This window comes from Vanrija albida, assembly GCF_041260175.1.
Source record: "Vanrija albida strain AlHP1 chromosome Unknown contig_6, whole genome shotgun sequence".
NCBI classification, from domain to species: Eukaryota; Fungi; Basidiomycota; class Tremellomycetes; order Trichosporonales; family Trichosporonaceae; genus Vanrija; species Vanrija albida.
Genome location: NW_027191425.1, coordinates 1,845,275 through 1,863,701, shown reverse-complemented (window position 1 = coordinate 1,863,701; position 18,427 = coordinate 1,845,275). Strand labels below are relative to the sequence as shown.

The 18,427-nt window shown below is 62.2% G+C and overlaps 6 protein-coding genes across 6 annotated transcripts; 3 read left to right on the top strand and 3 right to left on the bottom strand.

The window, feature by feature from the left end:
* Positions 1–949: 949 nt before the first annotated feature.
* On the top strand, positions 950–2,236 carry Q8F55_008108 (uncharacterized protein; the record flags this gene model as incomplete). Its single annotated transcript, XM_069356512.1, has 1 exon — positions 950–2,236. The coding sequence occupies one exon, from the start codon at positions 950–952 to the stop codon at positions 2,234–2,236; it is 1,287 nt and encodes a 428-aa protein (XP_069206353.1).
* Positions 2,237–4,132: 1,896 nt separating this feature from the next.
* On the bottom strand, positions 4,133–6,145 carry SNX4 (intercellular trafficking and secretion; the record flags this gene model as incomplete). Its single annotated transcript, XM_069356511.1, has 8 exons — positions 4,133–4,381; positions 4,659–4,958; positions 4,994–5,124; positions 5,162–5,372; positions 5,406–5,493; positions 5,528–5,582; positions 5,624–5,759; positions 5,795–6,145. 8 exons carry the CDS (start codon positions 6,143–6,145, stop codon positions 4,133–4,135), a joined length of 1,521 nt encoding a protein of 506 aa, XP_069206352.1.
* Positions 6,146–6,363: 218 nt separating this feature from the next.
* On the bottom strand, positions 6,364–8,572 carry Q8F55_008106 (uncharacterized protein; the record flags this gene model as incomplete). Its single annotated transcript, XM_069356510.1, has 5 exons — positions 6,364–6,454; positions 6,495–7,390; positions 7,426–7,703; positions 7,742–8,196; positions 8,235–8,572. The coding sequence occupies 5 exons, from the start codon at positions 8,570–8,572 to the stop codon at positions 6,364–6,366; spliced, it is 2,058 nt and encodes a 685-aa protein (XP_069206351.1).
* A 1,603-nt stretch (positions 8,573–10,175) lies between these two features.
* On the top strand, positions 10,176–13,092 carry Q8F55_008105 (uncharacterized protein; the record flags this gene model as incomplete). The annotated part of the gene is made up of 11 exons (XM_069356509.1): positions 10,176–10,272; positions 10,310–10,360; positions 10,414–10,491; positions 10,537–10,645; positions 10,680–10,744; positions 10,780–11,228; positions 11,266–11,495; positions 11,539–11,672; positions 11,709–11,855; positions 11,895–12,551; positions 12,587–13,092. The coding sequence occupies 11 exons, from the start codon at positions 10,176–10,178 to the stop codon at positions 13,090–13,092; spliced, it is 2,523 nt and encodes an 840-aa protein (XP_069206350.1).
* A 127-nt stretch (positions 13,093–13,219) lies between these two features.
* TSR3 (ribosome biogenesis protein tsr3) lies at positions 13,220–14,396 on the bottom strand (the record flags this gene model as incomplete). The annotated part of the gene is made up of 6 exons (XM_069356508.1): positions 13,220–13,377; positions 13,411–13,568; positions 13,606–13,723; positions 13,763–13,899; positions 13,935–14,196; positions 14,234–14,396. 6 exons carry the CDS (start codon positions 14,394–14,396, stop codon positions 13,220–13,222), a joined length of 996 nt encoding a protein of 331 aa, XP_069206349.1.
* Positions 14,397–14,614: 218 nt separating this feature from the next.
* Positions 14,615–17,758, top strand: SPC98 (Microtubule-nucleating Tub4p (gamma-tubulin) complex component; the record flags this gene model as incomplete). Its single annotated transcript, XM_069356507.1, has 12 exons — positions 14,615–14,754; positions 14,788–14,908; positions 14,944–15,492; positions 15,529–15,666; positions 15,707–15,908; positions 15,946–16,298; positions 16,333–16,429; positions 16,466–16,649; positions 16,697–17,040; positions 17,087–17,322; positions 17,358–17,486; positions 17,525–17,758. 12 exons carry the CDS (start codon positions 14,615–14,617, stop codon positions 17,756–17,758), a joined length of 2,727 nt encoding a protein of 908 aa, XP_069206348.1.
* Positions 17,759–18,427: the final 669 nt, after the last annotated feature.

Below are 18,427 nucleotides of genomic sequence, written 5' to 3'. Positions count from 1 at the left end.
GTCGCCATCGACATCGACTGCATCGCCAGTGGCAACAAGAGCAGAGCATTTTTTCTCCTCGCTCTAGCCATACCCCGCATCGACGCCCCACAGCCACCCACCCACCTTCCCTGCTGCCCCCCTGCGCGCGCACACACACAAATACAAAGGCCACATTACCAGCCTTGGTGTCCTTCCCCCCTCACCCCTTGCCTTCCCCAAACGACGATCATCACCACCGGACTTGAACCCGACCGGTCAAAGTCGTCTCTACTCTCTACTCTCTACTCCACTCGTCTTTGCTCGCCCTCACCACACCTCTGCCATAAAGCGCAGCAGAGGCGACTCGAAAACTGACGTATCAGTCGCTCCCAGCCAGCACGACTCGAAACCCTGGCTTTGAAACCTGCCTCGCAACCGACTAGATTACAGCACTCCATCGTTTACTGCGACCTTCGGCCGACGTATCCTTGACACACAAACCCGACCTTCGTCACTGTTTCTGCTGTCTCAACCATCTACATCTCCCCCCCCACGCATCTTCTAGCTCGACTTTTTTTGGCTTCAAGGCTAGTTGTTCGATCCAACTTGCAGCACGACGCCCCACGCCAATCCAATCTTCGCGGCACTAGATCTCTCGCCATTGTTACGCGACCGTCCGATCCCGAGTGACGACTGGTCGACCCACCCCACCCCACCACCACCCCCCGCCACCCTTGAGCCCTCGCGCTCTCCATTCTTAGTCGAGACGAAGACGACGCGTCTCGCACCTCGCAACTTTTTTTTTTGGATTGTTGCAGTCTACCATTAAACGTGGTCATTGTGCCCTAAGCGGTGCTCTGACTCGGTCAGCTTTCAGCTTTTCAACATCGTGAGTCATATGGCGTTTGCCGCCCCAGTCGTCATTAATAACCTGACTAACCCTGCCACAGCTTTTCCCTCGACCACATCATCACCATCAACCATCATCATGTTTGAGGAAGATTTCGAGCGCTGCTTCATCTGCCAGGCTCCTTGCAAGGGCCTCTACTGCTCAACAGAGTGCCGCCAGCAGGACAAGGGAACAGCATCACCATCAGCCAAGGCTGCCGACGGCCCTGTCCGCCTGACGGCCCAGCTCCCCGCCTCCCTCTCCCCAATGGTTCGCCCCGTGCACCACATCGCCCCGTCGCCGGCCTTTGGCCCTCGTCGCCGCGGCAACTCGTCGTCGTCGTCATCAGTGTCCGACTCGCCCATCCAGTCGCCCCACACAAATCCTTCGGCATCAGACTCGCCTCAAAAGGAGTCGTTCAACCTCCCTCCGCCCGCCTACCCCAACGGCATGTACGGAATCAACATTGGCAGCGTCCCCGTCAAGATCCCATACGGCTTCTCATCGCGCGTCCCAAGTACCGCTCCAACGAGCGGTGCGGCGACCCCGGGATCAGCTTCGACGGCCTACGCGATGGGGACTTCGATCGACACGCTTCGCTTCGGTCGCAAGTCGAGCGTTACCAACAGCGTCACCTCGCCCCTCGCCCTCATCCCCCGCTGCGGCTGCGGACGCCCAATGGGCCACCGCACCCGCAGCCGCGAGCGCTCCCTTGTTGGTGACGTGGAGAACGGCATCTCGTGCCTCTCGCTCGGCCCCTCGGTGACCGCGGAGGACCCCGTCTACGTTGGCAACGCTCTTCGCATCGTCTCCGACTCTGGCTACCGCGGATCGCGCACCCCAAACACGGCGGCCTACCCTCTGCCAGAGGAGCGCTCGATTGCCAACGTTCTTGGCTCGTCGCTTCTGTCTCGCTCTCGCTCTGACCCCATGCCTCCTTCGCCTCGTGAACGCAACATGGACACTATCCGCCCCCGTCTCGGCGCCGGCATTCACCCTCGCCCGACTCTGGACTCTGCTCTTCGCACGCCCCCACCGATGGCTACGGCTCCTCTTCCTTCGGTTGCTCCTTCGCACCCCCGCTCGCTCTCTGCCCTGCCCCACTCTGAGCACGGTGATGTCGACCGCCGTGGCCGCAGCCGCGAGCGTGTCGCCCGCGTGCCGCATCTCACGACGCCCGAGCAGGAGAATGCCAAGCTCCCGTTCCACGAGGAGCGCGAGGTTGCCCCCTCGCGCACCGGTCGCTCGCGCAACCGCGAGGCCGACACGCGCCAGTACCGCGAGGCCGACTCGCGTCGCTCTCGCTCGCGCCACGACACGCTTGGGTTTGAGCAGCTCAGTGAAGCGCCCGCCCACCGTGGCCGTGTCCCGCGCGTTGGCGCCTAGTTGGCTCGACGCCTGTCGCCTGTCCCGTCCGTCTGCTGCGCTGAGCGCCACCTCGTTGTCTCCATATGTGTAACCTGCCCCGACTCAACTCGACTCTCGATTCCACCACAAAACCCAACCCCATCGCATCATTGCTTGTTTCCACCACACAAAACGGGCAACAGGACCCATCCCCCAAAAGGCAGTAGCACACACCCACCCAGCCGCCGTGCGAGTAAAACGCAAACACATAGCATTACTGGTCCATACATTCTGGGTCTCGCACATCATTCAGCATCATTCATAGTCACCCCACATGTCATTGCATCACACTGGTACAAAAGCTGCAGGCGGTGCTGACGAGATGGGTCGGCGACCGGGGTGGTTCCGGGTGCGGCGTGCGGCCGCGGCGATCATTCTCCAGCGGACCGGGAGCTGTCGGCATCCATCGCATTCGTTGCCGTGAGCGGGCGTCACCGACATGACGAGTGGGGGTTGGCGCGGCAGTCGGCGTGCGTGCGTGCATGCGTGGGGTGGCAGCATTCCACGCAAATGTCCGGGTGGGGCGGCACCCACGGCCCAACGACGAGCGCACAGACGGCACCGTCGTGGGCGGAATGTGGTTTGCCAGTGCCACACTGTGCTGCGCGGACGCACATAGATCCCGCCGTCGTGGGGTGGGTGCTCGGCGTGCCGAGCCCTCGAGCACCCTCGAGTACCCTCGAGCACCCACGGCTGACCCAAGCCTGGTGGGTCGGGGTGCGTGCGCGCAACGCAGCGCTCATGTGACTCGACTCGCCTTCCGAGGCATTTGGCATGGTGCATGGCGGCATTTGGTTTTGCGCGGCGACGTCGAACACGAATGCGCGCGGCAGCGTGCACGAGGCAGAGGAGCACGAGAAAACGCGCAGCCCAACCCCGCGCCCGCCCAATCCGCGCCGACCTCTCGGCCGCCCCCCGCCCCCCGGCCTGCGGCGGGACAGCTGACTGGTCCCCCGCCGACTCCCCCGCGACGCCAGCGACGCCAGCGCCAAGCTGACGCCGCCGGCTCCAAGCCCCCGTGTTTCGGGGGCCCGGGGCGGCGGCGGGCCATTGGACGAGGCGACAACTGGGCAGCTGCGCACCGGCTCCGGCTCCGGCTCGGAGCACGGGGCAGAGTGGCGCTGTGGGCAAGTGGCGCCGCCCGAGCGCCCCGCGCGGCCAGCTCAATGCAGCAGGCAGTGGCCGTGCGCCGCGCCCGCCGCCGCGCCCCACTCTCACTGGCCGCCGTCTCCCCCCCCCCCCCCAGCCCAAGAACGCGCCGGTGCCTGCTGCCGGCAATTCATCGTCCCCCACGCTATCCTCCGCCAGCACCACATTGGCAGGTATCCCCCCGCCGGGTTCCAGGAATCGCTGGAGCCACGATACGGCCTCGTCGCTCGTCGCATGTGCTCTTCCCCTCGTCGTACGCCGGCGGATGCGTGCTCTGCTCCGCCGCCACTGCCCTCGTCGTCGCCGCTGTCGCCGTCGCCCCCCCTCCCCCCGTCGCCACTGCGACGCCCCCGCCCCCGCCCTCTGGTACCTACTCACGCTGCCGTACCTGCTGACGACAGCACCCTAACCCAACCGCCACATGCCTCACGACTGACGGTTCCTCAAGCACGCAACCCTCACCCACCCCTCACGGCCCTCGCGCAACCACGCAACGCTCCTTGCATGTACAACATCGACTCGACCGTGCCTTGCTTGTATGGATACCTCCCACAGGTACTCCCTCTCAACTCCCGCTCCGGCACTTCCGTGTCCGCGGTCGGCTGGTTGGGCAGGCCAAGACGGCCCTCACCGCCGTCAGGTCCAAGCACCAGGCCCACCACTCCGCCGCTCCGCTCCGAGCACGTTTGTCGCCGGCGCCAGCGGCCCCGCGGACAACTCCGCCGTCTACACGTCTACTCTGATGCGCTGCAGGAGCGGGATAATCTGCCTGTCAGAACCCGCTTCGGCCGACCCACTCACCCGGTCCCAGTCCTCCATGGCCCGCTCCAGCATCTCGACCTGTCCGTCCGCGTACCGGCCCAGCATCTCCTTCATCTCGGCCTGCTTTGACAGCTCAAAGATCTCGTGCTCCTTGAGCACCTCGTCCGAGAATGCCGTCGAAGTGTCGTGCGCTGTAGTGACAGCCTCTTGAAGCTGATGCTGTCAGCGGGGCTCCTGCCATGTGGCGTCGATCATAGTTCAGCCAGAACGCGATGGGTGGTGGCATGTAATCGCGGGCGCCTGGCGCCGTGGGCGCCTAGATGACACGCCACAGGTGTCGCTGCTGTCTCAGGCATTTGACGCCCAGAGGCATTGACTCGCCCAGCGACATTGACTAGGCCCAACCGCAAGCAAGGTCTATGCCCCGCTCCCCAACACTCCCCAACACGGAGCGCCGTACCCCCTCCCATGCCCACCACCTCCCACTCACATCCTTAATCTTGCCGTCCAGCTTGCGCATCCGCTCGCGGCGCGTGTGGATGTCATCCGTGCCACGCAGCTTGTCGACCTGGTCGCGAAGGTAGGTACCGAGGCCGACCGGCGCGGCGGCGTGGCCCGAATTCAACGCGGCGAGGCGGTCGCGCTCAGCAGCAGCGGCAGAGAGGTATGCCGAGAGCTCCTCAAAGTCGAGCTGCTTCTGGTCGCGCAGCTTGATTGTAGCCTTGTGCGCCTGGGCATAGGCGAGGAGCGAGTGGGTCTGGAGGAGGAACGGATCGACGGCAGCACGGTTCTGTCATGTCAGCTGGCACCTCAAGCCACACCTACCTGGTGGGTGATCAGCGTCGAAAAGTCGAGCATCTTCTCTGCGAAGCGGTTGAGCGGCTCGGTGATCCCCGACTCGAGGTAACCCAGGCCCTGGTACCCCGCCGCGAGGTCCTGGTAGTCCTTTGACAGGTCTGGCAGGTCAGCATTGCGCTCGTTGCTCCAACCTACCGTCATTGCGGTTCCGGCCGCGGGCGGTGATGCGCTCAATGTTGCCGAGCCCATCCTCAAACTTCTCGATCCCTTCGGCCATCTCGACGAACCGCGCGTCGGGCTTGCGCACGCGCGAAAACACGTTGACCAGGGTATCTCCCAACGAGTCGGCGAGGGAGCGGTGCGCATCGGGCGGCGGGTGCGCCAAGTGGCCGTGTTTCGCGACCGACTGAGCGTCAGCGGCGTCCGTCACCTCACTCACCCATTGCTCGCTCTGCAAAAAGTCGGACACGAGCTGGCTGCGCTGCAGCGTCGGGTGGTTGGCTATCCTGTCGGCGAAGCGCTGCAGGCTGCGGGTGAGCGGCGTCTGACGTAGCGACCTACTCTAGGCGGCGCTTCTCCACAAACTCGGAAGAGAAGCGGTCGCCCTTGATGTATTCTGTCGTGGTTAGCTCAGGCTCCTTCTTTGTAGCTACCCACCTAAGCGGTGCTTGTCGGGGATCGGGGGGATGATGCACGCAGGAAAGCTCTTGGCCAAGTGGTCGTGCAGGAACACAAAGTCCTGGAACCGGCGCCGGACGTTAGAGTGCGGCTGCTTGAACGTCGGGAGATTGGTCTGCTGTCAGCACTCCCCCAGCACTAACTACCCACCTTGGTCAGGACAGCATACGACACATACATGTCCTTGCTGCCTTCGTGCTCCTTGACGGGGTCGCGCACCTCGATCGTCATCGACTTGCCGTCCCAGGTGTACGTCCCGTCTGGGCCAAGCCCACCGCCCGTGCTGGTGGTACCTCCACCCTCTCCACCCCCACGAACTGTCGCTGTCGAGCTCGAGGCGAACGAGTCGAGCGCCGGCGGCGACGTCGGGCTGATCTTGTCAAAGTCGTCGTCGTCGTCGAGGTCGTCGTGCCCGCCAACGCCCGACATGTCGGCGAACCCTGGGTTGCTGCGCTGCGTTGCGTCGTCCCACGAGATGGACTGGAATCCGTCTTCCTCCATTGTGCCGTGCGGAATGATAGGTAGGTTGAGTGATTGACAATCCGCGACGATACGGGCGGACACTGACGAGGCGATGAATCGCGGCGGCGGCGGCGGCCCACTTGCAAGGCGCGTCATTGCCTTGAGGGCGGAGCAGCTTTACGTAAATGTCAGATTCGGTGGCAACTTCAATGCTCATGTTACAACTGGACTAATACATCAAATGTGCTGGTTAATGCCTACAACTCCAGGCCGTCGGCGTCGTCGGCGTCGTCTCCAGCCTCGCTTTCCTCCCCGTCGTCGAGTTTGGCAGGGGGCTGCCAGATGCGGCTGAGGTGGGGTCAATGTTGTCACACTTGTTGCCACTCACATTGTCGCGTCGTCGCTGCACGAGGCAAAGAGCTTGCGAGACAGAATGGGGTTCCACGCCACGGCGTTGACACTCTCAGAGTGGCCCGAGAGAACTTCTAACGGAGCGGCACCGTTGCTCTGCCAAACATAGACGTGGCCGTCTTCGCTTCCACTGAGCACGAACCGGTCCTTTGGCGCGCCAAAGCAGGACCTGAGGACAAAGCGGTCCTGCACATGCCCGGCGAACTTGCGCACTAGCTGAATGGTTGGCTCGATGGAGAAGAGCTGCACCTCGTCGGGGCTGCAGTTGACGAGCACATGCTTGCTATCGCTCGACAGCTTGAGGCACGTCACAGACGCCGCCTGGATCTCCGTGTTCGATTCGATGATCTCCTTGTCGGCGACACGGATAATAAGCAAGCCGTGGGCCATCCAACTGTAAATGTCGGCGTCGGCGCGGGTTGGTGGCGGTGGGTCGAGGCAGCGCGTGGAAATGCTAGGGTGAATCTTGTTGTCCACCGTGACGCGGCCGAGGAACGTGGTGAGAGCAATGATGCGGGTGGCATCAGGGGTGATGGCAAAGTCGATAACCTGGATGTTTGGGATCGTCCAGTTGCGGGCGACAGTGCCGTTGAGGTTGTAGAACACGACGCGGCAGTCGAGCGATGCGACAACAAACTGCGTGCCATTGGGCATGAACTGGATGGCGCTGATCGTGTCGGTATGCTGCGACGTCTCCACGGTGACAGGGCTGGGAGTGCCGGCCTTGGCCTGCCAGATGTAGATTTGCTTGTCCGATGCAGTGACCAGAGTCTCGCCGTCTGGAGACCAGGCGAGCGCGTCCACGTCACCACGGTGACCCTTCAAGTGGTGCAAGGGTTCAACGCTGTATTGACGGCTTTCGCCAGGCTGCGTCTGATACGTTAGCATCGCTCCACCGTCCATCCCACCTTGAGAGCCCAAATGACCACAGTCTTGTCCTTGCTGGCTGATGCCAAGTAGTTGCCATTAGGGCTCCACTCGATTCTCCAGACCTCATCGGTGTGATCCGCGAGAATATGCGTAGTGACTGACGGGAAGGTGCCACTAACACACTGGTGATCGGTGTACAGCGACACTGGGTCGTTGTCATCGTGGTAAGGACACGACAGTTGTTGGGTTTGCCGGGCTTGGTCCAGGAGAGTCGCAAGTCGTCGAGACGGCACCATGATATTAGGTGAGATGTGTTCTGCGGGTTAGCACGATTACTGCCGCACTCTTGCCCACCTTGAAGGCGCTCCAGCAGCTGTCGTCGTGAGATGCCCGCCGCTCCGTCCCACTTGGCTCGCTGATAGAGATCATCGCGGTCCAGACACATCATGTACCCTGATAGATCGTGGAGGGCGTCCGAGTCGGTCGCCGATGTTGCCAGCTCGTTGCGAAGGACAGCGAGCGCCTTCTTCTGCTGCCCGCCCTCTAGGTACTCTAGGTACTTCTGCTGCGCAATCAAGAACTTTGCGTGGTCGCTCGCGCTCGCCGAGCCCTGGGCCTTGACCTTGCCGGACCGGATACTGCTCTGTGATGACGCAAGGCCAGACGCAGGGCTGGAGGCTATTCCAAGATCGGGAAGGAGGGCAATGGCCTCGGTCCATCTCGCACCAAGCACTGCCGCTTGAAAGTCGAGTGCCGCCTGCGAGGCCAATGTAAATCCAGATTCCTTTGCGAGGACGTCGGCAGTTTGTCTGGTCAATGTCAGCTTGGTTCGTCTCGCAAGACGCACTGATAGCCAATGTCTCGAAGACCCTGCATCATCAGGCGCACAATCTCCTCCCTGTCAATCGGCATGCGCTTGCCGAACCGCTGTCGACGGGGCGAGGTCGCCACCGCATCTGAATGCGATGCCGAGCCCATAATGACATCGGCATCGTAGTCTGGTGCCCAGTCGGTGTCGTCTTCATACATGAGGGTGCCAGATGGGCGATAAGGCTGAATCAGCTCCAGGACCGCGTCGGGAAGGTTGAAGGGCCCGCTGGTAGATGACGACTCTGCAGCCTGACTAGCGCCGTTCGTTGAGCCATTGCCGGTAGAATTGCCATTCTGTGCTGCCGGGAAGAGCATGGTAGGGAGGTTGGAGTTGGAGCCAGGTGCGAATGGTTCCGGTGACGAGGGTATGGTGGACGAGGTCGACGAGATGGGGGTGGGCTCGTCGACAGCTAGGCGGAGGTGCTTTTGTGGAGGGGGTCGGTCAGTGCCGTCGAGTGTGTGGTCCGTGTCCGATGGCGAGCGTCGGCGGATAGTCCCACGCTGCATGGCGGAAGAGAGAGTGGGTGTGTCCAAGGTGGAGGCGTTGTCGCCAAAGAAGGAAGGGGTTCAGTCAGTGTCGTGGACCTAGCGCGAGAGGGGGTGGGGTGGGGTTGATCTGTGGGTATTGTACAGACACGGCAAGAGATTGAGAGAATTGAGCAAAGGAAGGTGGAGTAATTGGAGTGAAGATCCAACAAGGGAGGGGAATGAGGACTCACAAGTGATGGGTCAGTCGTCTCGGGCCCCTTTGCTTCGAGCTGCTCAGTGGCAACCCCGTTGAGCGGGGGTGGCTGTGGAGCGTGCGGCGGGGTCACTGTAACGCGTGGACAGGTCTCGGTGGTCGGCACTGGGCGACTCGATAGAGGTGTGCGGTGGGTAGACGTGGTGGGCTTGTGGGTCGCTGATGACCCTCCCTAGCTCTAGTCGGACGAGGTAGGGCCAAGGGCGGGCGGGGGGATGGTACGGTGGTGATGTGATGCCGGCGAGACGAGTGGGTGGGTGGGTTGGGCGCGTGGGTGATTGTGACTGCGCCTGTGTCGACTGGGTGTGATTGACGCGCTGATGTGCCTGCAAGATGTAGAGTAAATGGTGTTCGGAGGGCGAGACTGGTTGTGTTAAGATGACAGGATGAGGAAAGTGGTGATTGTTGCTGTTTGCTCGGTTGTTTCGTGCTCGTTGAGACTCGGGGTGGTTGCTGTTGCGATTGTGGCCGCCAGTTACGAGTGACGTTGAGTGACCGCTCGTCGTCTGCCCACCAAGCACACTGCACCCAGCACACCCCCCCGTTCACCGTACGGTCATGGTGATATGGTGAGGCCGGTGAGGCCGGTGAGGCGCGGCCTGTGCGGCTTTATCCAAGCCCCCCTCTAGATGTCGGCTTGCATTCATCGTCTATTGTTCTTCTACGGCGACATGGCCAAGACGACTATTTCCTCTTGAACACCGTCTCAGACTGCTGACAGCATCAACGTCGTGCGGGCAGAAGAGTCTAGGATCAAGGACAGTCGCAGTGTGCACTTGGGGTGGGTGGCAAATGTCAAATGGGGGTGTCCAGTAGCGGGTTCAAAGGGCGTGGCCACGCGCCACTGACCTCCACCATCTCACCACGTGGCTTTCCCTGACCAGGCTGATTTGTTTTCTTCCGCGTCGCGGTCTGCGCCACAATGAGCGGGCAGGGTTGAGTGAGGAGGAGGGGACGCGTCGGGCGCAGGGGTCGTGCTCGCTCGCTCGCTCGCTCGACAATGGTTGACGCGACTCAACATTGTTCAAACCCCATCAACAACATTGACCATTAATCACTCCACCCCGCACGTTAGAGTTCTCGCACAGACTGCATCACTCGTCCTCGCACGCGATACCCACTGCAGCCCTGGCCACGCAGCTGGCTAAAACACGTCCCCATTCACCTTCCTTCATCATGGCGAAACCCGAGGTCATTGACCTGTCGTTCTCGAGTCCTCCCCGTCGAACGGGGAGCTCGGCTCCCTCGAGTGCCGTCAAGCGCAAGTCGAATGGTGAGTCGCGATCTGGTGGTCTGTGCTGACGCGACAGCCGACAATGCTGTAGCTGGAAGCAGCTCGGAGAAGAAGGCGCGCGCAGAGAGTGAGCAGGACCGCATCGCAAGAGAGGATGGAGGGCTAATCAATGTACCTCAGGCGTCGTCGAGCTCAATGGACGCAAGCTCATCTTCCACCAAGAGCCATATCAGAGGAATAACAACCTCTTTCGCCGAAGTGAGTGGCCACGCGCAGCGTTGCTTTCAATACTGACGCCCGCAGAACGCAACAACTTTGAAGATAAGATTATGGACGCGAAGGATGCCGGGAAGAAGCTTGACGAGATTCCAGAAGAGCTCTACGATGCCGTGGTGATGGCAGGCCATGAACTGTGGGTATGATCGCGTGGGCAGGACTGACGACAGCACCTCGAGCTCAGATGCGCTGTTCGTCAAGCACCTGGCGGCTGAACTCACCAAGGGAGATGACGGTACGAGTTGTTGTCATGTCGATTACTGACGCCAGATCTTCTCGACGCGGAAATCCTGACGCCCTTGGTTCCCAAGCTGTTCAAGCTCACGAACTATGGATTCCAGCCAGAAGACTTTGGCGTGACGCCGTCCAAGTTCGCCGTTGGACTGCAGATTCGTTGCTGGGAGGCCAAGGAGCTCGACAAATACTTCCCGGAGGACCGCCTCCCCGAACTTCGCGCTCGCCAGCAGGTCCGTCAACAAGCGCGTGAACAGTGTGACCGCTTCATTGCGCCGGTGGACGAGGCTGGTAGGGCCGAGATCCTTAAAGGCGAGGTGGTCGACAAGATGGACAAGCGGCATGTGTCTCGGGACTCGTCCGACTTCGCGTCACCGGTCAAGGGGACGGACAGGGGGAAATCTCGGGAGCGTAGCTCGTCGGTGCTCAGCTCTGCTCCCTCGAGCGGGTCGCCGGTCAAGAAGATGACAACTGTCGCCGAGGAGGTAAGCATGGCTAAGACGGAGTAGGGCTGACGGATAGACCAAGAAGACCAAGGAGGACCGCGATGCCGAGAAGGAGTCGAAGAAGCAGCGCGATGCCGAGAAGGAGGCAAAGAAGGCTGAGCGCGAGGAGGAGAAGAAGAAGCGCGACGAAGAGAAGAAGAAGCGCGAGGCCGAGCGCGAGGAGAAGAAACTGGAACGCGAGGCGGAGAAGAAAGAGCGTGAGGCTCAGCGCGAGGCGAAGCGGTTGGAGCTGGAAGAGAAGAAAGCGTGAGTTGGCCGCCTTGGCATTGTCGACCACTGACACTTGCAGTCAAAAGGAGCGCGAGGAGGAGAAGAAGCTGGAGATCAAGGCCAAGCAGGCGCAGCTCTTTGGCGGATTTTTCAAGGCCAAGCCTTCCAAGCCGACGACGCCAGCAAGCCGCAATAGTAGCGAAGGCTCTTCTTGTGAGTATCCCCCCGCGGCTGCAGCTAACGGGATAGCCTCGAAGACTGAGAACGATTTCCACCGCACATTCAAGCCGTTTGTCCAGCGGCCAAACGTGGAGTGGGCTCCGATCAACGGATTCGCCCAATCGTCCGTGTCTAGCAGCTCGAAGGGCGCGGCCGTTAGCCAGTGGTCTGCCCGAGGTAAGCTACCCAATCTACTCAAATGACTAACTGTCGCAGACTTCCTCGACGACCACCTGGCCCGGCACAAGCTCAAGCGCACCACGCCACGATCAAACATCCCTAGGGGGCTGCGGACTGCCGCTCCATTCGGATCTGTTGGCGATATCTGGGCTGCCAAGGAGGAAGCCTCAGACCCCCGCAGTGTTCTTGCCCAGCTCCAGAACGAGGACCGCTTCCCGTGGAAGACATTGGCGTTCGATCAGCAGGTGCGGCCACCGTACTCTGGCACCTTCACGAAGCCTTCACTCGTCGTTGGACCCCGGACGCCGTTCGCGCAGGACCCAATCTTCGATTACTCCTACGATTCCGGAGACGACTGGCAGGATGACGAGGGAGGTGACGACGTGGACGATGCGGGCGAGGGAGCGGTGGACGATGGCGAGCTGTCCTCTGACGAGGACGACGGCGAGTTTGACGACTGGCTCGACGACGAGGACGACATTGTCTTCCAGGACAACGAGGTCGACGCTCCAGCAGTTTCTCCCAAGCGCGCTGCCTCGCCTACGCTCAATGTTCTGCAGCCAAAGCGGCCACGGACATTAGTGCCGAAGCGGGTTACCAAACTGCAACCGACTTGGGTTGGTCCGGTGTGGGAGGAGCGGATTGCCGAGCCTGTGGAGGCGACGGAGACGTACCGGATCCAGCTTCTTAATGGTGAGTATCGATGTGTGGCAGGGCTGACAGGGCAGACACACCAGCGTCCATCGATCCCTTTACCTACGAGTCGAGCGACCCAGCGCAGTTCTTCAAGACAACTTTCTCGGACACGGCGATCGGCATGCACACTAAGGTGCGCTGCATGCTCTCGGCTGAGGAGGTGGCGCCACCCAAGCCGACGGCGCCCAAGCCGGCTGCTGCTGCCGCTGCCACACCCCTTGGCGATGCGTCAGCCACAGTCAACGCTGGCGGCAAGGCGGGTCGTGTGCCGAAGATTGCCTTCCCGGCTGCCCATGTCGCCGAGCTTCTCAACCTGGTGGACGGCAGCTCCAAAATTCTGTCCGACCTCATTTCGAGCCTGAAGTCGCACTTTGACTCGACAACCAAGGCCGCCATCGAGGCCAAGATTCGCGAGGTGGCTGTCCGCGACGGCAAGGGCAAGGACAGCCAGTGGCGCGTCAAGGCCGAAGCCTGGGCCGCCGAGGGCCTCACCCCGCCTGTTCGTGGCATTGCCGCAGCGCTTGCTGGCACGTCGTAGTGACGACTTCAATTCTCCTGTACATACTTTGGTCGCCTTTCGCATAACTCCAGTCTCATAGTCCACGCCTCACGGGGCCGCCGTTCGGCCACCCTCAAACATGTAAATGCATGTACATGTAGTGTAATCATTCTGCTGCGTCGTTGAGTGATGTGGCGGCGACGCCCGAGATGAGGGCCTCGACCTCGGCTTCGCTCTCCTCATCCTCGTCCTCTTCCTCGTCGTCCCAGCCCTCGCCCACATGGTTGGGGTTTGCTCTCAGCAGGTCGCCTCCCTCGTTTGCGGCTGCGGTCAGCGCTGACCACGACACCCACTCACCCTTCTCGGCCTTTGCGCGGTCGTACTCGTCCTGCCTCTCCTGCTGGATGAGCTCCTGCATCGCCTCGACCTCCTCGTGCGTGTGGCAGGTGCGGTATCGCTCGATCAGGTGGCCGTTCATCTTGTAGAACGCATGGCCCCAGGAGAACTTTGCAAGCCTGGTGGGTTAGTGCTGCACCAAAGCACTCCACCCACAGGATCTCGGCCCAGTCGGCATGCCCCGTGATGTAGAAGCCGGCCGCCAGCGCCTCGACGCAGTTGAGTCTCCACGGCTTGCCGTAGTTGACGGGGTTGGTCGCGATGAGGTACGGCACTGGATGTCAGCGTGGCCCTCTTGGAGACTGTGACGTACACAGGCGCTCGTGCGGGCCCTTGATCTTGTTGAAGGGCACCTCGTCGAGCCGCGCCCACGAGCACTCGACGACGGCCAGCCCAGAGAGCATGATGACCTCGTCGTCGCAGGGCGCGATGGGCTTCTTGCCCTTGGGTCTGGGAGCGTTAGGGCAGGAGGGGTTACGGCTCACGTCAAGACCACGCCGCGGAACCGCTGGCCGACACGCATCTGCGTCGCCAGCCCGTGTCGGGACAGCTTCTTGCCCGAGCAGCGGCGCGGGTCGCAGTGGTCAAAGTCCCACATTGCGACGGGGACGGCGATGCGGATGTTCGTGTCGTCGTCGTCCTCATCTGCCTCGTCCTCCTCGTCCCCGCTCCCCGAGGAGCCGGACGCGCTCGAGCCCTCGGCGTCAGAGTCCTCGGTCGTGTCGCTCTCGTCGTCGTCATCCGAGCCTGTCGTCAGCTCGGCGGCAGCCAAAACCCAACCCACCAGCTACGGCGAGATGGATGCCGTCCTGCTCAAACGTGCGCCGTGCGGCCCCGCGCCCGCCCCCTCCGCGCCCTCGCCGCGCCGCACCCCCGCCACGGCCACGACCGCGCGGCGCGCCGCGCGACGCCCCGCCCGCCTTGTTTGGTTTTCCAGGCTTGCCCATTGTGTGTAAGTCGGTGAATATGCGTTATCAAGGTTGTGGGGCGACACAGCCAACTTTTGTATTTTGACGCCGCAGGCGGAATCGACGTGCCGTGCCTGGATTGCCACGTGAGCCTGGTCGTCACCAAAACAAGCCGGCCAGCGACGAGCATTGACCCAGACGCGTGAGGTCAACTCGCGATCCACTGCACACCCTCACCCACCCACCCACTCGCAACCATGTCCCGCGGCGGCAGGACGACCTCGCCGCTCGAGACGCTCATCTCCTCCGTGCTTCCCGAGCTCGGCAGCCTCCCCGACCGAGCGCGGCAGGAGCGCGTCGACGAGCTCGTCGAGTTCTGCGAGGACATCCTCGCGAGGTGCGTCGCCCCGTGAATGCCGCTGACGGCCAGCCGACTGCCGTCCTCCGTGCCGTTTGGGTCGGCGACGCTCCCGGACCATGCGCGGCGCGTCCTCGCGTCGCCCGACGACGCGCTGCGGTTCACGAGCCTCTGGAGTTCGCTCGAGCGCGGCGTGAGTCGCCCCCCTCCTGGCCCGGCTGACCCCAGCGCACGCTCTCCGTCCCACACCGGCACCTCCAGTTCCTCCTCGCCCTCTCCCAGCTCAACCCCAAGGCGCAGGAGAGCGTCTTCCCCCTCGCCAGCTCGAGCCGCCCACGGGGACACTCTGGACACTCGCGCGCGCCCAGCAGCCTCGGCACCCCGCCCCGCCCCAGCGTCTCCCCGGCCGCCGTGCTCGGCGAGAGCAGGACGATCAACCTCGACTCGGGGCCGCCCAGCCCCGTGTCAGCTGGCCCGTCGACGGCCAAGAGCAAGGCCACACTCCTGGCGGAATGGCGTACCGCGCGCCACCGTCCCCCCTTCCCCGAGGCGTTGCTCCTCCGTGACGCACTCTACCTCCTCCAAGGGATCAACGGCCGCTATGTGCGCTTTGCCGTCGCACCGGCGCCGCAGCAGAATCCGTACCTGTCTGAACGGGGCCGGGCAGGCGACGGCACCGGGTTTCCTTTGGGCGCCGAGGGCACCCGCGTGCTCGACGCCAAGGCCGAGGCGGCACAGGAGGTGGTTGGGATCGACATTGTCGCGGACGAGGCAAAGGTGAGCTGGCATAGTGGGAGCTTAGCTGACAAACAGATCGGGTACATCTCCCAGCCGACGCGCAGCATCATGGCGCAGCTGTCAGAGATGGGCGTGCTGTACCGCAAGATCACGAGCTTCATCAACCTTCACCAGGCGGCTGGCCCCAGCTCCAAGAGCGGGATGGTGATCCAGGTGAGTAGATGCGATTCTCCTGCCCTGACATCTACCTCAGAGCCTCTGCCACTTCCTGCACCACGAACTGTCAGAGTACCACCGTCTTCTCGCCGTGCTCGAGTCGCAGCTCGCCCTCACCTCCCCTGCATCCGGATCCGCCGCAGAAGGCTCCGCCTTGACCCTTCTCCGCCTTGGCGTGTGGACAGAGGACATGAAGCTCAAGCTTCAGCTGATGGAGGCGGTTGTGGATGATGCGAACTGTGCGTTGGTCACCGCTTGCCTGAACTAACGCCGCAGCGGCTCACGGTGGCGCCCTCGTCTCCAAGATCCACTCGCACACGTCCCACGGCGACCCCCTAACACGCAGGTTCACCGACCAGATCCTCGAGAAGGTCTCCCAGCCCTTCTTCCTCACCCTCCAACGATGGATGCTCTCAGGCGAGCTGCACGACCCGTTCAACGAGTTCTTCGTCCAGCTCAACCCAGATGTCGGCAAAGGAGACGACCCCTTGTCCTACGGCGACGCCGGCTTTGAGGAGGGGCTTGATACTGCTGGCGCTGTGACCGACTCGCACTATGTGTGGGAGAAGAAGTACGTCTTCGTCAAGGCCATGGTGCCCGGGTTTATCAGCGAGGATTTTGCGAAGAAGGTAGGGTTAAGCTGTGGGCAATGCTGACAGAGAGATCTTCTCCACGGGCCGCAGTTTGAATTTCATCAGATACAACTGCTACGATTCGGACTGGATAGCGGCCCAGGCGAACCAGGCGAGATCAGGAGAGGGTGGGTATGCTGTGGTGATAGCATCTGACATCACAGCCCTAAAGTACAGCGATTTGCCAGGTCTCGAGCGCTCAATCGATGATGCCTACTCCTCTGCCAGCCGACACTTATTAGAAATCTTCTTCGACAAGTACAAGCTGCAAGATCATCTCCACGCTCTCAAGGCCTACCTGATGCTGGGTGCGGGCGACTTCGCCGAGTTGCTCATGGAGTCGTTGGCGTAAGTGGAACGGTGCATCCGCTAGTCCGGCTGACCTCGTGTCCCAGACCGCGTCTCTCCAAACCCGCAATCAGCCTGTACCGACATCACTTGACGTCGGACCTCGAGTCGGCGATCCGAGGGTCAAACGCTCAGTACGACCCGCCAGATGTCCTCCGCCGCCTGGATGCCCGCATCCTCGAGTACTCACATGGGGAGCTTGGCTGGGACTGCTTTGCACTCGAGTACAAGGTCGAGGCGCCCCTAAACGCGGTGCTGGACGAGCGCTCCATGGTTGGCTACGACCGCCTGTTCCACCACCTGTGGAGATTGAAGCGTGTTGAGACAGCGGTTACCCAGGGCTGGATGCGAGTGACCTGCGCCTCGCGGGAGTTCGAGCTGCGCCTCAGCAGTGGGTCATGCCTCCGATCCTTCTTCGTATCAGCTAACCCGGACAGACCTCGACAATGACTGGCACCACTGCCGCATCGTCCAGGCCGAGATGGTGCACTTCCTCCGCCAGTTTCAGTCGTTCTGCCAACTGGAGGTCATCGAATGCAGCTGGCAGGTTCTGCAGCAGTTTGTGGCCAAGCGAGAGGGCGACCTCGACGCGTTGATCACTGCTCATCGCACGTACCTGGACCGCGTGGTTCAGAAAGTGCTCCTGCTCGGCAACCGCCGTGACCGAACAGATGTAAGTGATGCCAGGGTTGCACTGCTGACCCACAGACGACCCTCCTCAATCTCGTCCAAGAGGCATTAGACAACATCCTCCAGTTCCGTGGCGCGACAGACGACTTGTACTCGTGGTCGTTGGGAGAAGCGACACGGGTGGACCGTGAACGCGACGCCGAGAGGGTGAGTCGGCCGAAGTGCCACGATCACTGACTGTGCAGGGCTTAAGCATCGACGAGGACGCGGCTGCGGCCGAAAAGGAGGCGTCGCTGCTCCAGCTCGAGGGCATCCGAGATCGTATCCGGGGCTGCTCCAACCGCTTCCAGGATGCGGTGGTGACCATTTGCAAGGAGGCAGGCTCGCACGTCGACCTGGACGTGCGGTTCCTCGCCCTGCGCATCGCCTTCAACGGGCACTATGCGCTGCGGCGGAGCTCGAAGGCCAAGGCGAAGTGAGACACTGTAGCGCATGTATAATTATCGAATATCTGCATGGGAAGTAGGGCCAGGCGTCGACCGCGACAAGGGCGATACGTCGACGCATCGCACCCACAGCGGACGGCGCGAGGTCGGCTCGGAATGTCGCGCGCCGCCCAGCGGCGCTGGCCTAGAAAGCCAGCGCACGCCGCCCACCTCACAGTGGGCGGGCCAGGCGACGCGCGTCGCTCTTCCGATGGCTGCGACATCGACAGCGGTGACTCCTCGAGGGGGGCTGTAAACGTGTCTGAGCTCGGATGGGAGAAAGGAAAAGCGCGCGAGGAAGTTTCGTGGTGGTTTGGCGGGCGGACGCGCTGCTCGCACCGTGCGACCGTGGGAGAGTAACACCAGTTGAGTGACGTAGTGCATGAGCGCGTGAGGCCTCACCTGTCTTCTCAACACACACCTCGTCTGCTTGTGCAGCGCTCAGCGTGGACGGGCTTCGCCCCGGCGTCGGTGCTCCCTCGGAGCCAAGTCCTCGTCGGCGTGGGCGGGGCTGGGTCGTCACGTGAGTGACGCAGTGCACATGTACGCGGTGGACAGGATCCTCCCTCCATCATCCATCCACTCGTCCACCGCGCTTTCAACATCGTCGACGTGGACGGGGCTGTAAGCCCCGGCGCCGACGGCTTCGATCACGACCTCGTA